This window comes from Megascapheus bottae, chromosome 24, assembly GCF_031878675.1.
Source record: "Megascapheus bottae isolate mThoBot1 chromosome 24, mThoBot2.hap1, whole genome shotgun sequence".
Classification (NCBI taxonomy): Eukaryota; Metazoa; Chordata; class Mammalia; order Rodentia; family Geomyidae; genus Megascapheus; species Megascapheus bottae.
This window is the reverse complement of record NC_143532.1, coordinates 27,397,398-27,420,099: the sequence shown is the minus strand read 5'-3', so window position 1 is coordinate 27,420,099 and position 22,702 is coordinate 27,397,398. Positions and strand designations below refer to the sequence as shown.

At 35.5% G+C, this 22,702-nt stretch overlaps 1 protein-coding gene across 1 annotated transcript in view; it reads right to left on the bottom strand.

Annotated features, from left to right (window-relative positions):
- Positions 1–22,702, bottom strand: part of Itfg1 (integrin alpha FG-GAP repeat containing 1) — a 162,729-nt gene that overhangs the window by 18,483 nt on the left and 121,544 nt on the right. Inside the window, exons 13-14 of the mRNA XM_090357681.1 lie at positions 20,170–20,213; positions 7,147–7,225 (exon numbers count right to left, since the gene is read on the bottom strand). Coding sequence (XP_090213807.1) covers positions 7,147–7,225; positions 20,170–20,213 — 123 coding nt within the window. The remainder of the gene's footprint in view (positions 1–7,146; positions 7,226–20,169; positions 20,214–22,702) is intronic.

The window sequence follows — 22,702 nt, the reverse complement described above, 5'->3', positions numbered from 1 at the left end:
GAATGTTTATCCTTCACTCTAGTAGGCTTTTATTATAATAATTAATTGTTGGGGTTACATTTGTCCGGTACATTACTTCTTGGACATTGATGCCCCTTGAAAAGTTATAATTGCCTAGTTGTTTTTCAGACATATATGGACAATTACTCATTCACAGAGCAGGTATGAAAAGAATGCTAGGTGAAGAATAAACAATATTGGTTAGGACATTTGGTATAGGAATGACAAACATTTTAAAAACTAAAAGAAACTCTTCAAGTTTTATCTATATGGCCTCTGTTTCTAGAGTGAGTTTGAAGCCTGAATTTGCTATGCTGTAAGATGCTGTTCTTTAAGGGTAAGATGTTCTTCAGACCACTATGTGTCCATTTCCAAGCTACCTGAGGGCCCTGAGTACAATCTTCCAAGGTGAGAGAGAATATATTTCTTAATCATGGGCACTTATCCAATCTTATCTATTATTTACCTTTCATTAAATATAATAAAATATTTATTGATTACAGAATGCATGCTTTCTATTCGGTATAAAATGCTATCTATGTCAGTATAAAAGAGTAACATCTTCAAGTTCGGCTGCAAGTTCTAGCATTCAGTTTGTTAGTACAGCATTTTCTAGCTTGCAAATGTAAGAAAAGTGTTATTGGTTTCATTCAATAAAGCTTCCAGTAATGTACCACTGAAAAGCTTTTAAAGGTAGTTGTGTTTTTATGGAAAAGGTTTAAATATATTAAAGTCAGCTACTCAATCAAAATGATACACTTAATAAAAACAATTATCTACATATGTTATTTGTGAAGATGGCCATTTGATTTAAATGACAGAATTTAAAGTTGAATGGTTGAAAATGTAACTTCTCTGCACTTGAATGTTAGAAATAGAAGAAAAATGTTTTAAGGTAAATATGTTATTCCCCCAGACTATATTGGGAAAATGGAAATCTACCTTCATTAAGTCCAGGATTTTTCTTATGACTGTAATTACTATACAGGGAATATTTCTCCTCTCTTACATTATTCTACAGTGTTTTAAAATTCGTATGAATTTTTATTTGAAAAAATTATATATCTCTGCAGAGTCTCTCAGCTAGCAGTTTAAAATGAGACCATCATTCAAAGTGCTAAGTAAAGTTAGTGCTTTGTAACAAAATAACTACTAAACAGTATTAGCCATTATTATTATTACTTAGCAGTAGCTCTGACTCCCAGGTCATAAAAGATGGTATCTTTCAGGCTTACATGCAGTAGAACTGGGCTAGTGGGGTACAGGATCTTAAATATTATCAGCTGCCTCTCAGAAATGTAAGAGTATGTAATCATTATATGAAGTCCATGTCCAAAATCATTATGCAATAAAATGACCATAAAAAAGTATATAACAAGGTTTAAAACAGTAAGAAACAGGAACATCATAAAAGAGTTTTATGTTTGTTAAATTGTGGTCATCATTTTACTTTACACAAAAGTTACCATTATTTAAAAGGAAATAATAAAGAGATTGTTAGAAATAGTTTTCTCTTTTTAAGTTATCCCAAGCCTTTTGTAAGGTGACATTTAAAAATATGATATAGTTCTAAGAATGTGCAGTTTTTGAAGGCTGGGATTATAGGTATATAGCACTATGCCTGGATTTACATTCCATTTTAATGAACAGTTTCTCACACTTTACATTTCCTTAAGGAAAATCTGCTTATAATGTGAAATGAATTATAACTACGATTGATTTTAGTTTGGGTATGGAAGCTAGTTAAAAGACGAATGAGACAGATTCAGATGTACTGAGCTATACCGGGGAAGCGGTAGAGATTACAGGGTGAAAGGGCTTGGAGCATGGAAGTGGAAAAGCCAGATAGGAAGGCAGACTGGATCTGCATAGCACATGAACAGGGCAGAGACACAAAGGATGGTAAATTTAGGCTCAACTGTGTAAGTGTTTGATTCCACTAGTGGGAAGCTACTTAGGGATATAAACTGACCTGTGCTTTAGAAAGCTAATTGGTACAACTAAATTTCTTGGTGACTTTAACATTCTGGATGATTAATCTCTAGTATCACTGAGGTTAAAGTGGCAGATTTTATAACAAGTAGGCCAGAGACTAAAGAAAAATGAGAAATAATGATTCACTAGCTGAATGAGTTTGACCTGTGAGTCTATTCCATGATGATTTTTTTTTTGGTCATTTTTGCTTCTGTGATTTTTATTGGTCTGGATACTGAAGATTGACAATAGTCAAGACACATGTAAAGGAATAAGAACATAGAATTTTGAGATAAATGATCCTTAAAAAGCAAATACATATGTATAAAGTGCTAGACAATATAATTTATTAGCTAGAAATTTTCTTCTACAAATTTACTCATTTGACTTCATGTGATACTGATTTCTAATGAATTTAAAATAAAGGGTGTAAAAATTTCAACAAAGTGATGTAGATTTTTCTTTTTCTTTTCAAACAATAGGCCTTCTTTTTAAATTCAAGCTTGTATTGACAATATTATATTTCACTGATTATATTTTTTTCCTTTCATTTTCTTTCTTATTGGCAATTGGTTTGAAGGTAGTGGTTTGAAGGTGCTGTACCACTTGAGCCCACCAAGGTGTTTCAAAGATTTTATTTCATCTGTGCCTTTGCTCAGTATGTACTAAGTGCTTTCTGTTACAAGCAATTGTGACTTTCTACCTTTTTTGCAGCACCAATAGGGGCTTTTTATGGTGCTATTTTGCAGGCCTAGGTAATGGTAGGAACACCTAAGAAGTAATGTGAGATTCCATCAAATTCCTTTATTCCAAATACTGAGATAGTACATAGGATTTGCTGAATCACTTACAAACTCTAGATAACACATTAGTAGCAAAGCTTGCAGAATAGACCAACTGTATTTCTTTCCTTAGTTCCTGTTCCCAAAACTGTTATGTATGAGCACTAGAATCTATATTGACTATAAATACTATTCTAGAAATTAGTTTACTACTAGAATCTCATAAAATAATTGTTTTTGTTTGCATTATTGTTTTTTTATTTCATTTCTTTTGCTTTTCTAGAATATGACTGATTCATTTAAATCTGAAAAGATGGGGCTGCTTAAATAGCTGGATATTAAAAATGGTTCACGGGCTGGGAATTTGGCCTAGTGATAGAGTGCTTGCCTAGCATGCACGAAGATCCGGGTTCAATTCCTAGGTATCACACAGATAGAAAAAGCCGGAAGTGGTGCTGTGGCTCAAGGGGTAGAGCACTAGCCTTAAGGAAAAGCCCAAAAGCCCACGGTCAGTGCTCAGGCCCTGAGTTCAAGACCAGGACTGGCTAAAAAAAATAAAAATGGTTCAGTTTTTAAGAATTATTGTATTTCTTGTAATTCATTCATCAATGCATTCATTCTTTCAGTCATTCAGATCTTGTAATTATATCAAACAAATCTGTCAGTTGCTGCTTAGAGCTTTGCAATATCAGATTATCATCCATTTGTGAGCCACATACACCTCTCCCTATCTCAGCGACTATTTTTGTCAATCTGCAGCTTATATGAGCTTTGGTATGGAAATGGTTCTCTTTACAATAATTCATTTGTTTCATAGGAATAGAATGTGATGGTTAATCTAGGAAAGTCTAACATTTCCTTCCAGTTTCTTTTCTTATACATTAAAAATATGCCCCATTCATTAAGTATTGTTCAGGACAAGATTTCTGGCTTAAGTATGTGTATTACAGTTTAAAATATGGTTAAGTGGCTAAAATAAAAATTAAATTGAGACTAAAATAATTATTTTATGGAGTAATACAGGATAAACAGCACATGACTGCTTTTTCTAGGAAGATAATTTCAGAAAATATGTGTGAGAAATGATTGGGAATCAATTGGGTTTTTTAAATATTGGAATAAATAATTGACAACCACTGATTATGATGGAGAAATTTGAGTTTCTAATTAAAGTTACATCAGGACAATTTGCTTACAAGACAATTTGTTACAACTAATCATGTTCCATAATAACCTTTTTATTATCAGTATGAATTCTTGTTAAATTTCCTTTGTCTTTCAGATATGCCATTAGTCTTCAACATATTTAAACTGCTTCCATGTTTAAAGCATGCATGATTCTGTAAAAAAGTATTGCTGTGGTGGGCTGCGAATTTGGTCTAGTGGTAGAGTACTTGGCTAGCATGAGATTTCTCAGTACCACATACATAGAAAAAGCTGGGAAATGGTGTTATGGCTAAAGTAGTGGAGCTCTAGCCTTGAGAAAGCCCAAGGCCAGTTCTCAGGTCTTGAGTTCAAGCCCCCAGACTGGAAAAAAAATATTGCTGTGTATTATGGTGCATGTCTGTAATTCCAACTGTTAGAAGTAAAGGCTAGAGGGAGGACCAGGAGTTCTATGCGAGCTAGCCTAGGGCATTTATAGCCTGTCTAAACAACAAATAAGAAAGGGGTGAGTTCCTGCCTTTAATTTCTAATAATGCAAACTGCCCCCTACAAAAAATGCACCAAAACTCTCCCAAAGCAAAAAAAGCAACCCTATCAAACCAAACTTGAGGGGCAAAGTGAGATGGGAAGGAAAAGAGAAAGATTGAGGTGAATAATTTTGAAATACATTGCTTACATATATGAAAAACAAGACAAAATACTCCCATCCCCCCCAAAAAGAGAAAGCTAACTAGAATAGGAATATAGAATAGAGTGCACTAACACACACACACATGTAATAAATGTAAATAAGCTCATATAAATTCACATATACATTGTCTAAGTGCCTTTAAAATTTTTTTTATTTAGTTGGTTATGGGGCTTAAACTCAGTTCTGGGTGAAGTCCCTGAGCTCTTTTTGCTCAAGGCTAGCACTCTACCACTCTGACCACAGCTCCACCTCATGCCTTTTGTATTCTGATGAGAAAACTTCAGTCTGGGGACTCCTGGATAGTCTGCACTGGGAGCTGGTTGTCAAGGAAGGGATACAGGTAGAGTTGGTTACCACTGACCAGTCAATTATGCCTATTTAATAGTTTCCATAAACTCTTAAAGAATGGGATTTTACAATCTTTCAGCAAATCCACATGCTGGAGTAACAACCCATCAGAACATCCACCTATTTATTAATCCTCTATTCATCTGTATTTTAATAAACCATCAAAGCAGCATTTTCTTAAGTTCCATGAGCCTTGTAGCATTATAAGCTCTGTATAATTAGACCTGCATCTAGTATCAGAAGTACTAGGAATCTTATGGAATTAAGCCCTTGACCTGTGGTAGGGGAAAACACTTCCACATCCATCCTGTTGGGTAAACAGAGTATATAGTATAAGAAACAGTTGGGCCTTTCAGCATCATAGGATGAGATTGTTCCTTCCATCTGTTGTTTTATTTCACTGTTTTTCTAGATAGGTCTACTTATGCCACCTAGGCTGGCCTTGCCCTTTTGATCTTTGTTAGTGATAGGATTACTGAGGACAGTGGGTGAGGGGAGGAGGATTTCTTTTTCTCCAGGCCAAATGAGAAACATAAGGGATAGGGAAATAGTCTTTGATCTAATGATGTTATCATTAATATTATATTTATAAAATTTATGAATAAATGAGCAATACCTACAGTTCCACAACATGTTGCAAGTATAATCCAAATACTAAAGTCCTAACAAACACAGGTTATGATAGCACATCTATGGTAACTTTTAAAGAAAAGATACCAAGCCGTATAATTAAAACAAGACCAGTTTAGCTCCTAACATGCTCATAATAAGTGTATTTTAATTTTATGTTTTTGATCTGTCACAGAAACTATTGTTTACTTAGAAAATGAATTAAGTTCTCTATTTTGTAACTCTAATAATATTTGGCTTTTCAGTGTTTGCTATGGAATGGAGGAATACTGAATACAGAGTATTCTGTAAGACTGATAAGATCTATAAGCCAAAGGAAAATTAGGCTAGGCTTTTACTAAATAACATTATTTTTCTCTGACTGAATTTCAACTCTCTTGATTATAGCCTAGAATAAAAACTTGAATTTGTGTTATTACTGTTTGATAACAAACACACACGCATGCACGCACACACACACACACACACACACACACACACACACACACACACCCACACCCTACTCCTACCTAAATTTAAAAATAGCATTTAATTTTTGTTTAGTCTACTAGGATATTGTCTAGTATTCTCTTGCAAGCCACTAAGTTAATTTAATTACACACTAATGGCTGGGGATGCTCAGAGGTTTTCGGAGAAAAGCAGGGCTGTCATTTTTGTAATACATTTGACACTTCTTTATACAGGAAATACTGTGAGAGTTTCTGGGAGGGTGGGCAGTATGGTTCAACCAGGTAATGTTTCACTAGAGTTAAACATACTGAACATTTAAATTAGGAATCTTTGAATTTTTTTTTCTTTCTGCTGGGGCTTGAACTCAGGGCCTGGGTACTGTCCCTTAGCTTTTTCTCTCAAGGGTGATCTTCTACCACTTGAGTTAGTTCCATTTTCAGCTTTTTAGTGGTTAATTGGAAATAAAAGTCTCATGGATTTTTTTTGCTCAGACTAGCTCTGAACTATGATCCTCAGATCTCAGCCTGAGAAGCGAGGATTATAGGTGTGATATATATGTATATGTACATGTGTGTGTATATATTTGTATATATATATATATTAAAGCTTCTACTTAAATTAGAAAGCAATATGATCAACGTAAACTAAAATGCAAAAATAATTCTGTGGCCAAGAAATAAGGGTGGAAACATTTCTATTCTCCTTTTGATACTAGGGTAGAATGTATGGTTGTGTGCCTGCTTCGCAGGTGCTGTAACGCTTGAGGCTAGCCTTTTTTCTCTAATTGTTGAATAAGATCTTGTGTTTTTGTCTGACTAAGACCTCCATCCTCTTACATACGTTTTCTTTACAGCTGGAATAACAAAGACATAGCACTACACTCAGCTATCGTTTGAAAATATGGGAATTTGTTTAGAATTGCACCAAATATTTGACTTCTAAGGCCAATGGATTACTGTTATTGTAAAAAAGTTAAAAAAGCTGGAAGTCTTGTGAATGTTTTGTTTGGGGTTAGTACAAAACGTAATAATTTCTGATGACAGCTTACCTGGTGGATATTGTGAATGCAGGTGCTTCTATACATTATGAACTTGTGCCTGCTCTTACCTGAGCCATTTTTCAGGTATCCATTTGCATCTACAGTTGTATACATGATATAGGGTCCAGGCTGATTCACTCCAAATGGCTGCAATAAAAAAGGACATGGTTAGCTTTGCAAAATACTTATGATTAGAAATTTCAGGAATGCTACTACAAATAAAATAAACGTTTATTTTTAATTCTTACATAATTAACAATTACTTAGAGAACACTTCTATAAATATATAATACATAAAAATACAATCTGATTAGGAAATTATTAACATTTGTGAATGACTTGATAGTTGCATGTAAACGACTCATTATTTTAAATGCATTATAAGATTAAGTATTGTTTCTTCTTTACAAGAGTTAATATTTAGCAGAATTTTCTGTATTATTTTCTGTTTCACCTAACCATGGTTCTGTTGTACATCAGATTTTGAACCAGGGATGCAGCTTAGGGTTTGAATCCTAGCATTGTCAGTTCATGTTATTTTTGTGGAAGTTGCTTTTTCCTTTAGGGATGGATTGGATGCAATTTCTGTTTTCTTTTCTTTTCTTTTTTTGTGGGTCATAGGGCTTGAACTCAACCTGGGCACTGTCCCTGAGCTCTTCAGCTCAAGGCTACTACCCTACCCTTGCCACAAGCCTCACTTTGAATTTTCTTTCTCTCTCTCTCTCTCTCTTTTTCTCTTTCTTCCTATTTTTTCTTTTCTTTTTTTTTTTTTTTTTTTTTTTTTTTTTTTTTTTAGTTTTGAAACAGAACAACTTGTCAGATACACATTTGCCCATCCCTGGGAGGGACAATCCATGTGCAAAGAACATTTAAATTAATTAATTCATTTCTTAACACATCACTGAAAGTGATGTTACAGTACATAAGTTATTTACAACTGTGCAGTAATGTACAAGGCAGCAAAAGTACATTGCGAATGTATATAAAACTGTACAGTGTTCACTTCCCGTTTTCTAGAGGTTATTTGGAGATAAGAATCTCAGGACCTTTTGTGCCTGGTCTGGCTTTGAACCTTGATCCTTACATCTCAGCCTCCACAGCTGCTAGGATTACAGGCATGAGCCACCATGCGCAGCTACAATTTCTGTTTTCTAACAAAAATATCAAAATAAATAAAACTGACCTTACTAACTACAATCAAGTAAAAAAAATATTGACAACTAGTCCCCTGACATTTAGAGTATAATTTTCCAGTTAAGAACCCTGAAAGCTGGGTGTGGTGTAATCCTAGCTTGTAATCACGTCTGTAATCCTAGCTACTCAGGAGGCTGAGATCTGAGAATCAAGGTTCAATGCCAGCCCGGGAACAAAAGGACCTGAGACTCATCTCCAATTAACCTCTAGAAAACAGGAAGTGAAGCTTAGCTTAAGGGTAGGGTGGTAGCCTAGAGCTGTAGAGCTCAGGAACAGTGCCCAGTCTGAGTTCAAGCCCCATAACCCACCGCCCCCCCCCAAAAAAAAAGAAGAAGAAAAAAAAGAACACCTGACACATTGACAGAGTCTAGTCAGAATGAAAAAATTAATCTCTATTGTTTTTCCGTTTCTTGGGACTTTTTCACACTTCGAATAAACTGATTTATTTCTTCAAGAATGTATAATTATTAGTAAATATGAATTATTATGCTTTTTTTGGCAGTCTTGGGGTTTGAACTCAGGGCTTGAGCACTGTCTTTGGGCTTTCTCAAGACTATGGCTCTACCACTTGAGCCACAGCACCACTTTGGCTTTTTTTCTAAGTATATGATACCAAGGAATTGAACCTAGGTCAACCCTGGTTGCAACTGCCCAAAATTAATGAAATGTATTAATCTGCACATCTGCCATGCACAATAGAGATAGGGCAGAATAATGTCACCGATCCACATGAATAAATATCACAGTTAAACTCTACAGTCATGTTATAGTTAATCATTTGTTTTATTCTTTTCAGATTGAACACAGTCTCCATGACAGATGAGTGTACATTACAGAGCGACCTCTCAGCCCTCAATAAGAGACTGAGAGCCAACAGTTAAGAGATGCTAAGATTAACAGCTGATTATTTATTAGAAATCTAGAAGGCCAGGAGGTAGGATAATATATTCAAGAGTTCTAAAATGCTCTAAATTGTCATCCAAAAATGAAGGAGAAACAAATACACTGGAGATTGAAAACAGTACTTGTCAGCATACCTGACTTACAGAAAGTAATAAAGGGAATTTAGAAAATAATAAAGGGAATTCTGGATGATCCAAAGAGACATTAGACAGTAACAAGGATCTATATAAATTAAGAGTAGTGGTAGAGGAAATTATAAAGATAACAGTAAAGACTTATTTTTGTTTGTACCTCTTTACTCATTTATCAGTGAAAAGACTTGTATAAATAAATAATTATAAAGCCAAGTTATTGAGCTCATAATACTTGATGTAATTATGACAGTAATAGCACAAATGTATGTGTATGTGTATGTGGGGGTGTGGAGTAAACTGAGATACTTTAGAATGAAGATCTTGTAGGCAACTGAAATTAATTTGGAATTAATATGAAGTATATTATTTCTAAGTATAAATGCTAACCACAATCGTAAGAGCTGCTAAATGAATGAAATAAACAAAGAAGGAATTAAAAATATATTCTAGAAAATATGCTTATATAAAAAGGTAGTAATGGTAGAATTCAGGAACAAAAGTTGATAGATATACATCTTTATCAGTAATTACATTAAATGTAAGTAAAACAGGTATTTCTACTGAAGGGCAAAGATGAACATATCTGCCAGGATAATGTGATGTGCCTTTTCATTTGGTGACTATTTTCAGTCCATGACAAAGGTTGGATATAGAAGCAAGCAAGCTAAACAAACTTTGTTTGTAACTTCCTTTAGCACTGAGGGAATGTACACTCCAACCCAGAGTGTAGATTTAAATACAGTTCCCATATGAAAACTTTAGGTGAAGTGAATTCATGAAAAATATCCTCAAATCTGGCTCCAGTTTGGTTGGTGGGTAAAGCCAGTTAGCCATAGGGTCTCCAGCCACAGACAACGGACAGTTACGTATAGTCGCAAGCTAGCAAGCAAAAGCCCTAAATGACTTGACCCAGGTTACACACACATACACACACACACACACACACACACACACACACACACACACACACCCTGAAAGCTACTTGATCTTCATTTTACAAATGAAACATACACTAGAACACTAAGTAGAAAAGGGAAAAGTCTATCAAGGACAAGCTAGTGAGTTTGTTCTAGGCTTGTGACCAGAAAAGATGTGTTCACTGAGAATGGCAGTGCTTTCTACTACCTACCTGTGCTCAGAGATTCTAGCACCTATTTCAACTGTTACTCATAAGCTAGACCTGCCTTAACCCACCAGAACTCTAGCAGAGCTCTTAGGACTTGTTGCTACATATAAAATCAGCACTGGGCATCGCTACAGTAGGTATCCCTGGTCCATAATGGAACACTTCATCTAGACAGCACCTGTACAAGCCATGGCTCAGAGAGGATTTGTGAATAAACACAAGAAAACTAAAGGTAGAAAGCTGGGAACTAGAAATTCGAGGGCAGCATACACTTTAAAATAAATTTTAAATTTTATTTTAATATTATTGGTTTTGTATATTTCATGTCTCATTTACTAATGTTTCTATGGATGGTTTACTATATTTCCTTTTAAATTTATTCTTTCCAATGCCTTTGAAGTTCTTGACTATACCAATCTTTCTGTGTAATACCTAAACTATATTCTAGAATGCTAGCATTGTGTCATATACAACCCATATACTTAACTCCAACTCACAATCCTGCTATGTCTTCCCTCATATGCTTTTACTACCTATTTTCAAGCTTATTTGTAAATGTTTTTCTAACCCCTTATCATGTAAGAGAGAGTACCCTTCCATATATAACATGACTGGTTATATATATATATTCTCAGTGGCTTTTCATTTTATGTACTGAGTTGGTATTAAGTTAGTAAATTTATAATTCCTCAGGTATAACCCTGGCTAATAGTGGAAATGATGACATCAACCCAGCCTCTGCTTACCCTCTCAGAGAGTAATTAAAAGAATTTTGCTAATCAAATTTCCAACTAATAATTTCTGATGAATAAATATCAACATATAAACACAAGAAATATGAAAAAGGCAGCATGACACCTCAAAAAGTCAGCAATCACACAATACAAGATATGAATGACACTTCAGATTCTGAGCTCTAAAGATAAGAAGGATATTAAAGATGAAAGAGGACATGTTAAAAAAAAACCCAGTGAAATCAAAGATAATATAAACAGCTAAATGAACTTAGGATACAAATAAATAAGGAAGACAAGACATGAAAGGGAAGGTTAGTAAAGATAAATGGAAATTACAAGATAAACAAGTCAAATCTTGACAAAGTAATGCTTATCCAGGTACTTTTGAGAGTCCAAACACAGAAGATTGGAAATAACTTCTCAACATAATACAGCACATGAACAGAACAAAGTACAAAAGCAAACGACATCATTATCTAAATAGATAAGGAGAAAAAGCTGTGACATAGCTCAGCACTTTTTTATAACAAATTCTTGAAGAAGGTACAAATAGAAGAAACAGACCTCATATAGAAAAGGCTATAAATCATAAACCTATAGTTAGCATTGTCCTAAATGGGGGAACACCTGAAATCACTTTATCTATAGTCAGAAGTAAGAGAGGTGCATCCATGCTCTCCACTGTTTCTCAAAACAGTGCTAGCAAGAGCTATATGGCAAGAGAAAGAAAAGAGAAATAGGAAAGGAAGAAGTAAAATTATCTCTATTTGCAGATTTAATAATCTTAAAGATCTTTAAAGACTCAACTAAAAAGCCTCAGAGTTGATAACGCTTTCAGCAAGATTTCATGATACAAAACCAACATTAAAAAAAAAGCTTTTTTGTGTACCAATAATGAAGACTGAGAAAGAAATAATTTCATTTATAATAACCTAAAGAAAATCAAACCAACAACCCAGGAATAATCCTAAGGAAGCGAAAGATTTCATACTGAAAACTATGAATCTATAAAATTATGAAACTATGAAAAAATGATTAAAAAACCACTGGGAGATGAAAATACCTTTATTTCTATGGATTGCAGACTTATTATAAAAATGATTATACTACTGAAACTAACCTACAGATTGAATGAAATCCCCATTGACATTTCAAGGTTGTTATTTACAGAAATATAAATATCCTTAAATTTGCTTGGAAGCATAAAAGACTTCAAATAACCAAAGCAATTCTAAGAAAAAAATAGCAATGTGGGAGGTATCACAATACCTGACTTAAAATTATACTATACCATAGTAGCAAAAGCAGCAAAACAAATTCATGGCACAACAATAGACTTCTAGACTAGTAAAACTGAACAGATCACACAGAAACAAGCCCACACAGCTTCACCTATCTGATTTTTGACAAAGGAGCCCAAAACTTATGTTGGCTAAAAGGCAGCCACTTCATCAAATGACATAGGGAAAACTGGTAGACTCATGTAGAGCTAAAGTAGGCTATTCCTCATATTATACACAAATCCAAAATCTGTCAGTGATTTTAATATAAGGCCTACATTTTCAAACTGCTGAAGGAAAACAGGGAAACACTCAAAGATGGAGGCTCAGATAACGAATAGAACCCAAATGCTGAAAAACAGCAAGAGTAATTAAAAAGTAGGCTTACACTGAATGGAAAATTCTCAACAGCAATGGAAACTATTTCCAGAATAAAAATACAACAGAATTACACACCCACTAGAGTATAAAGGATTAACAACTAGAGCCAGGCTCAGTGGCTTACGCCTGTAATCCTAGCTACTCAGGAAGCTGAGATCTGAGGATCAAGATTCAAAGCCAGGGGGGCCGGGAGTTTGGCCTAGTGGTAGCGTGCTTGCCTAGCATGCACGAAGACCCGGGTTCGATTCCTCGGTACCCCACATACATAACAAAAAAAAAGCTGGAAGTGGTGCTGAGGCTCAAGTGGTAGAATGCTAGCCTTGAGAAAGTCCAAGGACAGTGCTCAAACCCTGAGCCCAAGCCCAGGACTGGCAAAAAAAAAAAAAAAAAAGATTCAAAGCCAGCCCAGCACCAGAGGATCTGAGACTCTTATCTCCAATTAACCTCTAGAAAATGGAAAGTGAAGCTAGGCTCAAGGGTAGGGTGGTAGCTTTGAGCTGAAGAGCTCAGAGACCATGCCCACCCAAGCTGATTTCAAGCTCCCTTACCCACAAAAGAAAAAAAAAAAACTAGTAGCAAAATGGGTTAGGGGTGTGGCTTAAGTTATAGAGGATCTGCCTAGCAGGTGTGAGGTGCTAACTTTAAACTGAATACTGCCAAAAGCCAAATGCCAACTGATGAACCAATAACAATTATCTGTATCTGACAGAAATACTTCCTTTTCTATGACATAGGTTTGTGAGGCTGAATTCTTTTTAGATATTTCAGCCTAAACAATATACTTCATAAACACAAAACAGTGATGTTGGTAGTAAAGGGATATGAAATAATGTAAACAATAACATTTTTCATCATCAATTAGAAAATAATTTACTTATAAAGGAAAATCAGCATGAATAGATTAACATGAGGAGATTGCCATTTTATAAAACAAAATATTTTGAAAGATTTGTTTTAGTTTCAATGGATATAATATTGATTTATACAACTGAAAAAAAGAAAAGCTCTTTGGGCCTACAGTCAGGAACTGGAGAACTGTCATTCTGCTCTATTTATAGGATATACTATTCAATTCTCACTTTTCCTTTGCAACTGAAATAATATGTATTACTAGAACTCAAGGCTAGCATTCTACCACCTGAGCCACAGGACCACTTCCAGCTTTTTCTGTGTATGTGGTACTGAGGAATTGAACCCAGGGTTTCGTGCATGCTAGGTGAACACTCTACTACTAGCCCACGTTCCGGGCCCCATGTCTGTAAGCTTCTTATCCTACATGTCATACCATCGTTACACACTTCAGGGTGCTCTTTTACCCAAGAAGACTATGAAAAACTGAGCATATTTAGTACCAACATACTATAATAGTAATATGTATAGCAAATGTTAAAAAAAACCTGGATATTTTTGTTGGGTGCGGTGGCTCATGCCTGTAATCCTTAGCTATTTAGGAGGCTGAGATCTGAGGATCACGGTTCAAAGACAGCCTGGGCACTATAGAACACACTTACCTCCAATTAATCACTAGAAAATGGGAAGTGGGGCTGTGGCTCCAGGGGTAAAGTGGTAGCCTTGAGCTGAAGAGCTCAGGGACAGCACCTAGGCCCAGAGTTCAAGTCCCATGACCCCCCCCCCCCCCCGCTCCCCCTCCCCTTCCCAGAAACCTGGACATTTTTAACCTGTGCCAATTCAAGTATAGTGAAAGTATTAGGAGTGTTATATTACCTTCCCTACCTTTTATACACTGATTTAGAGTAAGGCTAATCCAATGAAGACTTAACGGCTAATCTAATAAAGACTTAAAGCCTCTAAAACTGTGATTTATTTTTTTGTCTTTGGTCATGGGACTTGAACTCCGGGTCTTGGAGCTATCCCTGAGCTATTCAGCTCAAGGCTCTTGCTCTAAAACTTGAGCCACACTGCCACTTCTGGTTTTCTAGTGGTTAATTGGAGATAAGTGTCTCATGGACTTTAATGCCTGGGCTGGCTCTGAACTGCAATCCTCAGATCACAGCCTCCTGACTAAGTAGAACTACAGGTTTGAGCCACTGCACCCAGCTGATTTATTTAGTCACCTGATCTACAGTATATTATAGCAGACTGAGATGAACAATATATTAATTGAAGGTGTGTGAGTTTACTGTATATATTTCACATCTTGGGACTACTTTTGGTGTTTCTAATAAGAATGTAGTTATCAAGGTCAGACTTTCTGGATTAAAATTTTTTCTATTCCACATATTTTCTATGTGACCATTCTGTGAGACCAGCATTTATTTGTTGAATATGGGGTTTGAACTCAGGGCCTGGGTGCTGTCCCTATGCTTTTCTGCTCAAGGCTATCTCCTTATCACTTTGAGTCTCAGATCCACTTCTGGTTTTTTATGTTGTTAACTAGAGACAAGAATCTCATGAACTTTCCTGCCTGGCGTGGCTTTGAATTACAATCCTTAGATCTGAGCCTTCCGATTATCTAGGATTATAGGTGTAAGCCACCAGTACCAAGTTTATTTTATTAAAAATACTTTTATTTTAAGTAATTGTACACAGGAGTTTCCATTCAATAAAGCAGTTTATGAGTATGATGCATATTGGTGTCAGCCCCTTTCAACATTCACAACCATCCCTACTAACCCACCTCCTTTCCCTCACTTTTCTTAATTTTGTAGGACATATATTGAATTTTGACTTCATTTTCACCCCTGCTTCTTGTCTTCAGTTGCTTACCCCTGTCTCCATGACCCCAATATACTCCTTTCAAGCATCCGTTTCCTAGTGTTTATTTTGTTGGACTATTATTTTGCCTTCCTAAGGAATTATACTGTTTGAGTTATCCCCTGGATTTCATTTAATACATCTGTATATACCTAAAAGTACTTAATTACCTATTTATAAACAAATTCCAGCTTCTACAAATGAGATAAGACATATAACTTCTGTTTTTCTGGGACTAAATTCTCTTAACATAATTTTTTCCAGGTCTTCCCATTTCCTTGCAAATGATACGATATTCTTTCTAATGGATGAATAAAATTCCATTGTGTATGTGCACCATATATCCTTGATCCATTTGTTCATTGTGAACAACTTACTTTTATTTCTCTAAGTTTAGGGTTTCTAGTCTTAAAAGAGAAATAATCAAGGTATTGAGTTCATGGAACTGTAGTGAGAACTCAGCAAATATGTGAATAGTACAGATCTCTACTCTTATCCTTAAGGGAGAGGTTCACAAAATTCATATACTAGGTATATGTATTGTTTCCATATATATTACATGTCCTCGTTAAAGTTTCATTTGTGAGTTAAGTATAGTAAAAACTGAGGAACAGTAACTAATAAAATGAACAAATGTAACAATATGTTCACATTAAAAGTTCCTCTTTCGTAACTTTAAAACCTTGAAAAAGGAAATTAAAACAGAACTGAAGAAATGGAAAAACCTCCCATGCTCCTGGATTGGAAGAATTAACATCATGAAAATGGCAATCTTGCCAAGGGCTATCTACAAATTCCGTGCAATACCCATCAATATCCCAATGTCATTCTTTAAAGAAATAGAAGAGGAATCCAAAATTTCATATGGAATAATAAAAGACCCCATATAGCAAAAACAATCCTCAGCAAAAAAAACAGCATAGGAGGAATTTTAATACCAAACTTCAGACTCTATTACAAAGCTATAGTAACCAAAACAGCTTGGTACTGGTGCAAGAACAGGTTTGAGGACCAATGGAATAGAACTGAGGACCCAGATATTAACCTACAGACCTATGGCCAACTAATCTTTGATAAGGGAGCCAAAAAAATAGAATGGAAGAAAGACAGCCTCTTCAACAAGTAGTGCTGGCAGAACTGGTTAAGCACCTGCAGAAAACTAATGTTGTCTCCTTCTTTGTCACCCTGCACCAGGATTAACTGGAAATGGATCAAAGATCTCGAGATAAAAGCAGATACAATGAAAACTTCACAAGAAGGAATAGGAGATACACTAGGTCTCCTTGGCACAGGTCGAAACTTTCTTAATAAGGACCAAGAAACACCACAAATCAAAGAAAGTCTGGATAAGTGGGACTGCATTAAACTGTAGAGCTTCTGTATGGCAAAAGACATAGATAGCAAGTTAAATAGAAAGCCTACAGAGTGGGAGAAGATCTTCACTATCCATACAACAGACAAAGGCCACATATCTAAAATATATCAACAGCTCAAAAAATTGAATCACTTCAAAATTAATCTCCAAAAAAACAACCATCCCATTAAAAGATGGACCAAAGACTTAGAGTCTTCTCTGAAGAAGAAATAAGAATGGGCTATAGACACATGAAGAAATGCTCAACATCTCTGGCCATAAAAGAAACACAAATCAAAACAATTCTAAGATTCCACCTCACTCCAGTTAGAATGGCCATAATCAAGAAATCTAATAACAACAAATGCTGGAGGGGATGTGGCCAGGAGGGATCACTACTACACTGTTGGTGGGAGTGCAAACTCGTTCAACCACTATGGAAAGCAGTATGGCAGTTCCTCAAAAGAGCTCCCCTATGACCCAGCAATTCCACTCCTTGACATTTACCCACTCGTTTAGAAACAAAGACATACTAAATCCACTAGCACAACGATGTTCATTGCAGCACTATTTACCATAGCAAAGATATGGAAACAAGCCAGATGCCCCACAGTTGATGAGTGGATCAACAAGATGTGATATTTATACACAATGGAATTCTATGTTGCTGTCAGAAAGAACTACATCGCCCCATTTGTAAGGAAATGGAAAGACTTGGAAAAAATCATATTAAGTGAAGTAAGCCAGACTCAAAGGAACACAGGCTCAATGGTTTCCCTCATTTGTCAGAATCAGTAGAAACCTTGGGCTCTTCTAGCAGATTTACAATAGAACAAAACCTAGATACATAAGGCCATATAGAATGACGCTAAATGAAAGGACCTCTAGGATATAGAAACAAAAGCCATATGAGTGATTGTTGTCCCTTATGTACTATGTTATCTCTCACCTCTTTTGCTGTTCCTTGGTTATCTTATATGGTTACAGTATTTCACCTTGTTATCTGATATATTGTAATATGTTTATGTGGTTATTTGAAATATGATAGGGAAGGGGGGAAAACAAAATGAAGGGCGGGAGTGGGGGGAGGGATGGGGACTAAGACATGAGAAAGGATATCAATGTTTGTGAAGTAATGCACCTTCTATGTGGTAAATTTAATGTAACCCTTATATTAATTACAATAAAAATACATGAAAAAAGTTCCTCTTTCTCAAACCCGTTTTTAGAGCACATGGGTTCTTTGTTCTATATATGGTACTTGGTTTTCTCATATACCCTGTTGTTAATCTCTCTTTTTGTGTTTTAATCCCTAGTGCTTACTTTTCATTTACAAATGTTGGCTTTACTGGACATCTTCTAGAAAAGCCCAGTTTCATCACAATTAAGGCTTTGCATGATATTCTGTCTCCAGGGTGCTAGAAATAGGACAGCAGTTTCTATCTTTGCGGATGCAGCCTTGCAGTTATCACTGACTTTGGTTTGAACTTTCTCCTGGATCTCAGTAACCACCCCCTACTTAAAGTAGATGCTCTAGTGTCAGGGGATCCTGTAGTGATCCATTATTCAGATCTCTCCTTCAGAGCCAAGATATGCATTTCCTTGGGCATTGTCCTCCACTAGTGCGGGCTGTCTATTATGAATTATAGATTTTTCCCAGTAACTACCTGAATGCAATATGTGAGTGATACAGGATTCCAAAGGCCTAGCTTTGTTGCCTCAGTTGCTATGTTGGAAGGAGCACCTTAGATTGAGAGCATCCCAGGCATTGACAACCAACCCTCATCCTTTTGCCTTGCTTTCCTCCAAGCTGAACTTTAATGACATCTCTAGGTTAGAATTTGTTTGCTCTAGAAACGAGAGCAATATCAGAAAAATATCTAGGGCAATATCAGAAAATTCTTTAAACTAGTATTCAAAAATCTATGTGAAACTGGTAGGATGGTGCTGCTTTTTTTTTTTTTTTAAATTTATTTATTGCCTGTCCTGGGGTTGAACTCAGGGTCTGAGTTCAAGGTTAGCGCTCTACCACTGGAGCCACAACACCACTTCAGGTTTTTCTATGTATGTGGTACTGAGGAATCGAACCTGGGTCTGTGTGCATGCTAGGCAAGCATTCTACCACTAGGCCAAACTCCTGGCCCAGTGCTGCTTTTTTATACTGTATAGTTGAGCCAACTCAGTAGGGTTGCATTATACCATATCTACTAATGGTTCTGTTTCCACTTGGCTAAGTTCCAAGGTTGACTTAGAATCTATTGGAAGATACCCCTTTGTATGATTTTAAATATAAAAAGTTCTCTATCTATATATGAAATATTGGTGATGTAGTACATTAGTGTGATAGTCTCAATATGAATCTATGATCCAAACATCTACCACTGCAATACCTAGTTTTGTAGTTCCACTAGTTAATAGCTCTGCAAGTAGCTAATTTACCTAATGGCCTCGGCTTCTAACCTTTAAATGGTGGATAATTTTTTATGAAACAATATCAGATCTTTCTATATACATATACACGTTTCAAATACAATGTAATATTCTAATTATACTTTATATGAACATCCTATTTCAAAAAACCTGATAATTTTTTTCTTGTTAATTGTGGGGCTTGATCTCTGGGCCTAGGTGGTATCCTTGTACTCTTCTTTAGCTCAAGGCTAATGCTCTACCACTTGAGCTACAGCACCATTTCCATTTTGTCTGGTGGTTAATTGGAGATAAGAGTCTCAAATACTTTTGTGTCCAGGCTGGCTTGGAACCTAGATCCTTGGATCTCAGCCCCCTAAGTAGCTAGGATTACAGGCATGAGCCACTGGTGTCCGGTTAAAACTGATAATTTTTATATTAATATTTCACCAAACTTTTCTACTAGACAGAAAACTAAAATTAACACTACAAAAAAAGTCAGTGATTGTCAAGTGTGAGTTGATCTGTACTATGTACTAGGTTTGGAAAGATGATCATGTTTTTTGACCCCATGGATTTACAATATAAGGTAGAGAGGCATCTAATCTACAGAAGTAAATAAAATCAAATATTATAAGTCCCAACATGTTCAGATGCAGTGAGAGGTATCAGAGAACAATTTCATGTACTGGGTAACCTTTATAGTGAGAACTTTTTTAGGAAATTAATGAAGGACACTTTAATAACTGCTATCCACTAATGACAATTTTGATTGCAACCTATAACAACAGTTTAAGTGTATCTATATCACATACAGAATTTTCACAGTATTTATAACTAAGAGTTATGTTTACTTACTGTTATCTTACGAGGACAGTCATTAGAACACAGACCACTAAGAACTGTGGAAAAATAAAGAACAGGCTATTATTGCTATTAAAAAATTCAAAGTAAGGTCTAGTTTCACCTGAAAACAATCAATATACTCATTGACTTGTAACAATGAGCAGAAGCCATTAAAATTTCTTTAGAGATGAGCAAATTAAAGTTCTTTTCACTTTACACCAATATTTCAAAAATTCTTTACAAAGGTGTCAGGCTGATGCTATTTTTATATATTATGGAGGTGAGATAATTATGGGTATATTATACCATATCTACTGTTGGTTGTTTCTAGTTGCTTGGGTAAACTTGAGGGATGCCTTAGAATCTGCCAGAAGTCCCCAATATAACCCAGTTAAAATGTACTGTGAGAAATGCAAATTGAACATTTAGCACTTTATATCTCCAAGTAGAGATTCTGGGTCAAAGATTTTGAGTACCCTTAATAACTATTATCCCATCAAAGATTCTGGGTCAAGGATTCTAAGCACTCTTAATAACTATTTTGGAGACTATAACCTAGTGATATATTTTCCTCTGTAATAACAGAAAAAGTAAAGGCTAGACTACTAGAACAATCTTTATTTAAGTACTCTGAGTTTGAAATGTATATGCCTCTGATGGTTTTAGTGGTGATACCTTTGTATTATATGCTCTGAATTGAATATTCTGTATCTTATAAATGAAAAACAACTGACAGTGTGGCTCAGTAAACAAAGATTATTTCAATAAATGACAAATATTCATTAATGGATTAAAACATATCAATAGGACAATACTTTCCTATGTTCATTCAGATTTATGAGTGTGAAATGACAATCATAATACAAATGTTGTAGTTAGGGAGTGTCTGAGGTCTAAATGTTGGTGTCCTCCAAAGTCACTTTTAGATCCTGGTAATCATATGAGGCCTTTGGCCTAGTCAAGGAGGCTGAATGCTTATGAATAGAACTACTCTTCTTATAAGAGGTTTGAGAAAATTCCTTGCTTGTTCTGTCATGTGAGGACACAGCAACAAGCTACCATCTTGAAAGTGGAATGAGCCCTTAGCAGACACCAGCCTTCTAGTGCCTTCACCTTGGACCTCTCTGTTTCTACAATTTAAACAACGATTTTCTGCTATCTACAAGTTACTTAGTTGAAAATATTGTATTATAACAGCCCAAACAAGTCAGAACACCAACTTTGTAAAATATAATGGCATCAGGAGATAAGTGTAACCAATTTTATCACAGAGAGATGTCTATGCATTTACTGTTGTATATTGTGACCTGAGAAAACTGAAGTATTTTCCACTGCAAACAATTTTCAGTGTTGGTTTCCTAAGCACAGTGTCTAGTTCCCTATTTCCCTATCCATCACCTTCAGTTTCTTCCCTCAATTATAATGCAAATGAAATCACAGTAAACTCTACTTTGTACTTTTTTTGGGGGCGGGGGGAGTTAATTAGCCACAAATTTTTTCCCACAAACTTACATAGAGTGCCACTGTTTATTTGTGTGTCTCATTCATCTTTATAAGAATATATAGGTTCTTTCTTATCTCACCAACTTTTTCTGTAATGAATATCATTACACTCCTAGTACATACACTATATTTGGACATATTTCTGATATTATTATTGGAAAAAATTAGCAGAAATAAGCTAGATGTGGTGGTGCACAAGTATCCTATCAACTTCAAGGCTGAGGAAGGAGGATTGAGTTTGAACTAGCCTGGACAATTTATGAAGATCATGTCTCTAAAAAGGCTGAATAGCTAGGTGTGGTAGCACATGCCTGTCGTTCCAGCTAGGTCAGGAATTCCCAGCTAGCTTCCTGAAGTTCAAGTGAACCGGAGTAGGAAGCATGACTATCTCAAAATCAACTGGGCAAAGAAGGAATGGAGGTTAAGTGGTACCACTCACAGCAAGTGTTAGACCCTGAATTCAAATGGTAGTGCTAGAAAAACAAAATCACAGAAATAAGAGTAAATGGGTCTAATATTTAAGTTTTCAAAAACTGTAGATGGTATAGAGATTCCCTTCTTGAATACCTGTTTGTTAAACATGTCATTTGAAATATGATGTAAAAATCAATGTTAATAAATTCTTTAATTAAAAAAAGTGTAGATGACAAAATATAGTTAAAAGTAAAGATTCTATAATTCAGGATTTCAGGATTTAAAAGTATCATCTCTTTTTGCTTTAGCTTCTCTGAATGAATTTGAAATTTTACAAATTAGCAGAAGCCAAGTGGAGAATGCTTCACACTGTTCTGTCTGATTACCAAATGGCAGAATATAACTTTTAAATGTTTAGGCTTTTATAAAAGACATACTTTTAATATAAAAAAACAGAAATATCAAGCCAAAACGTATCAATAAAGAACAATGCTTTCATGTTTTGTTGCATAGTTAAAAAAATAAGAGGCTTGGTGGCTCATGCCTATAATTCTAGCTACTCAGGAGGCTGAGATCTGAAGATCAAGGTTCAAAGCTGGCCTGGGCACAAAAGAATCTGAGACTCTTG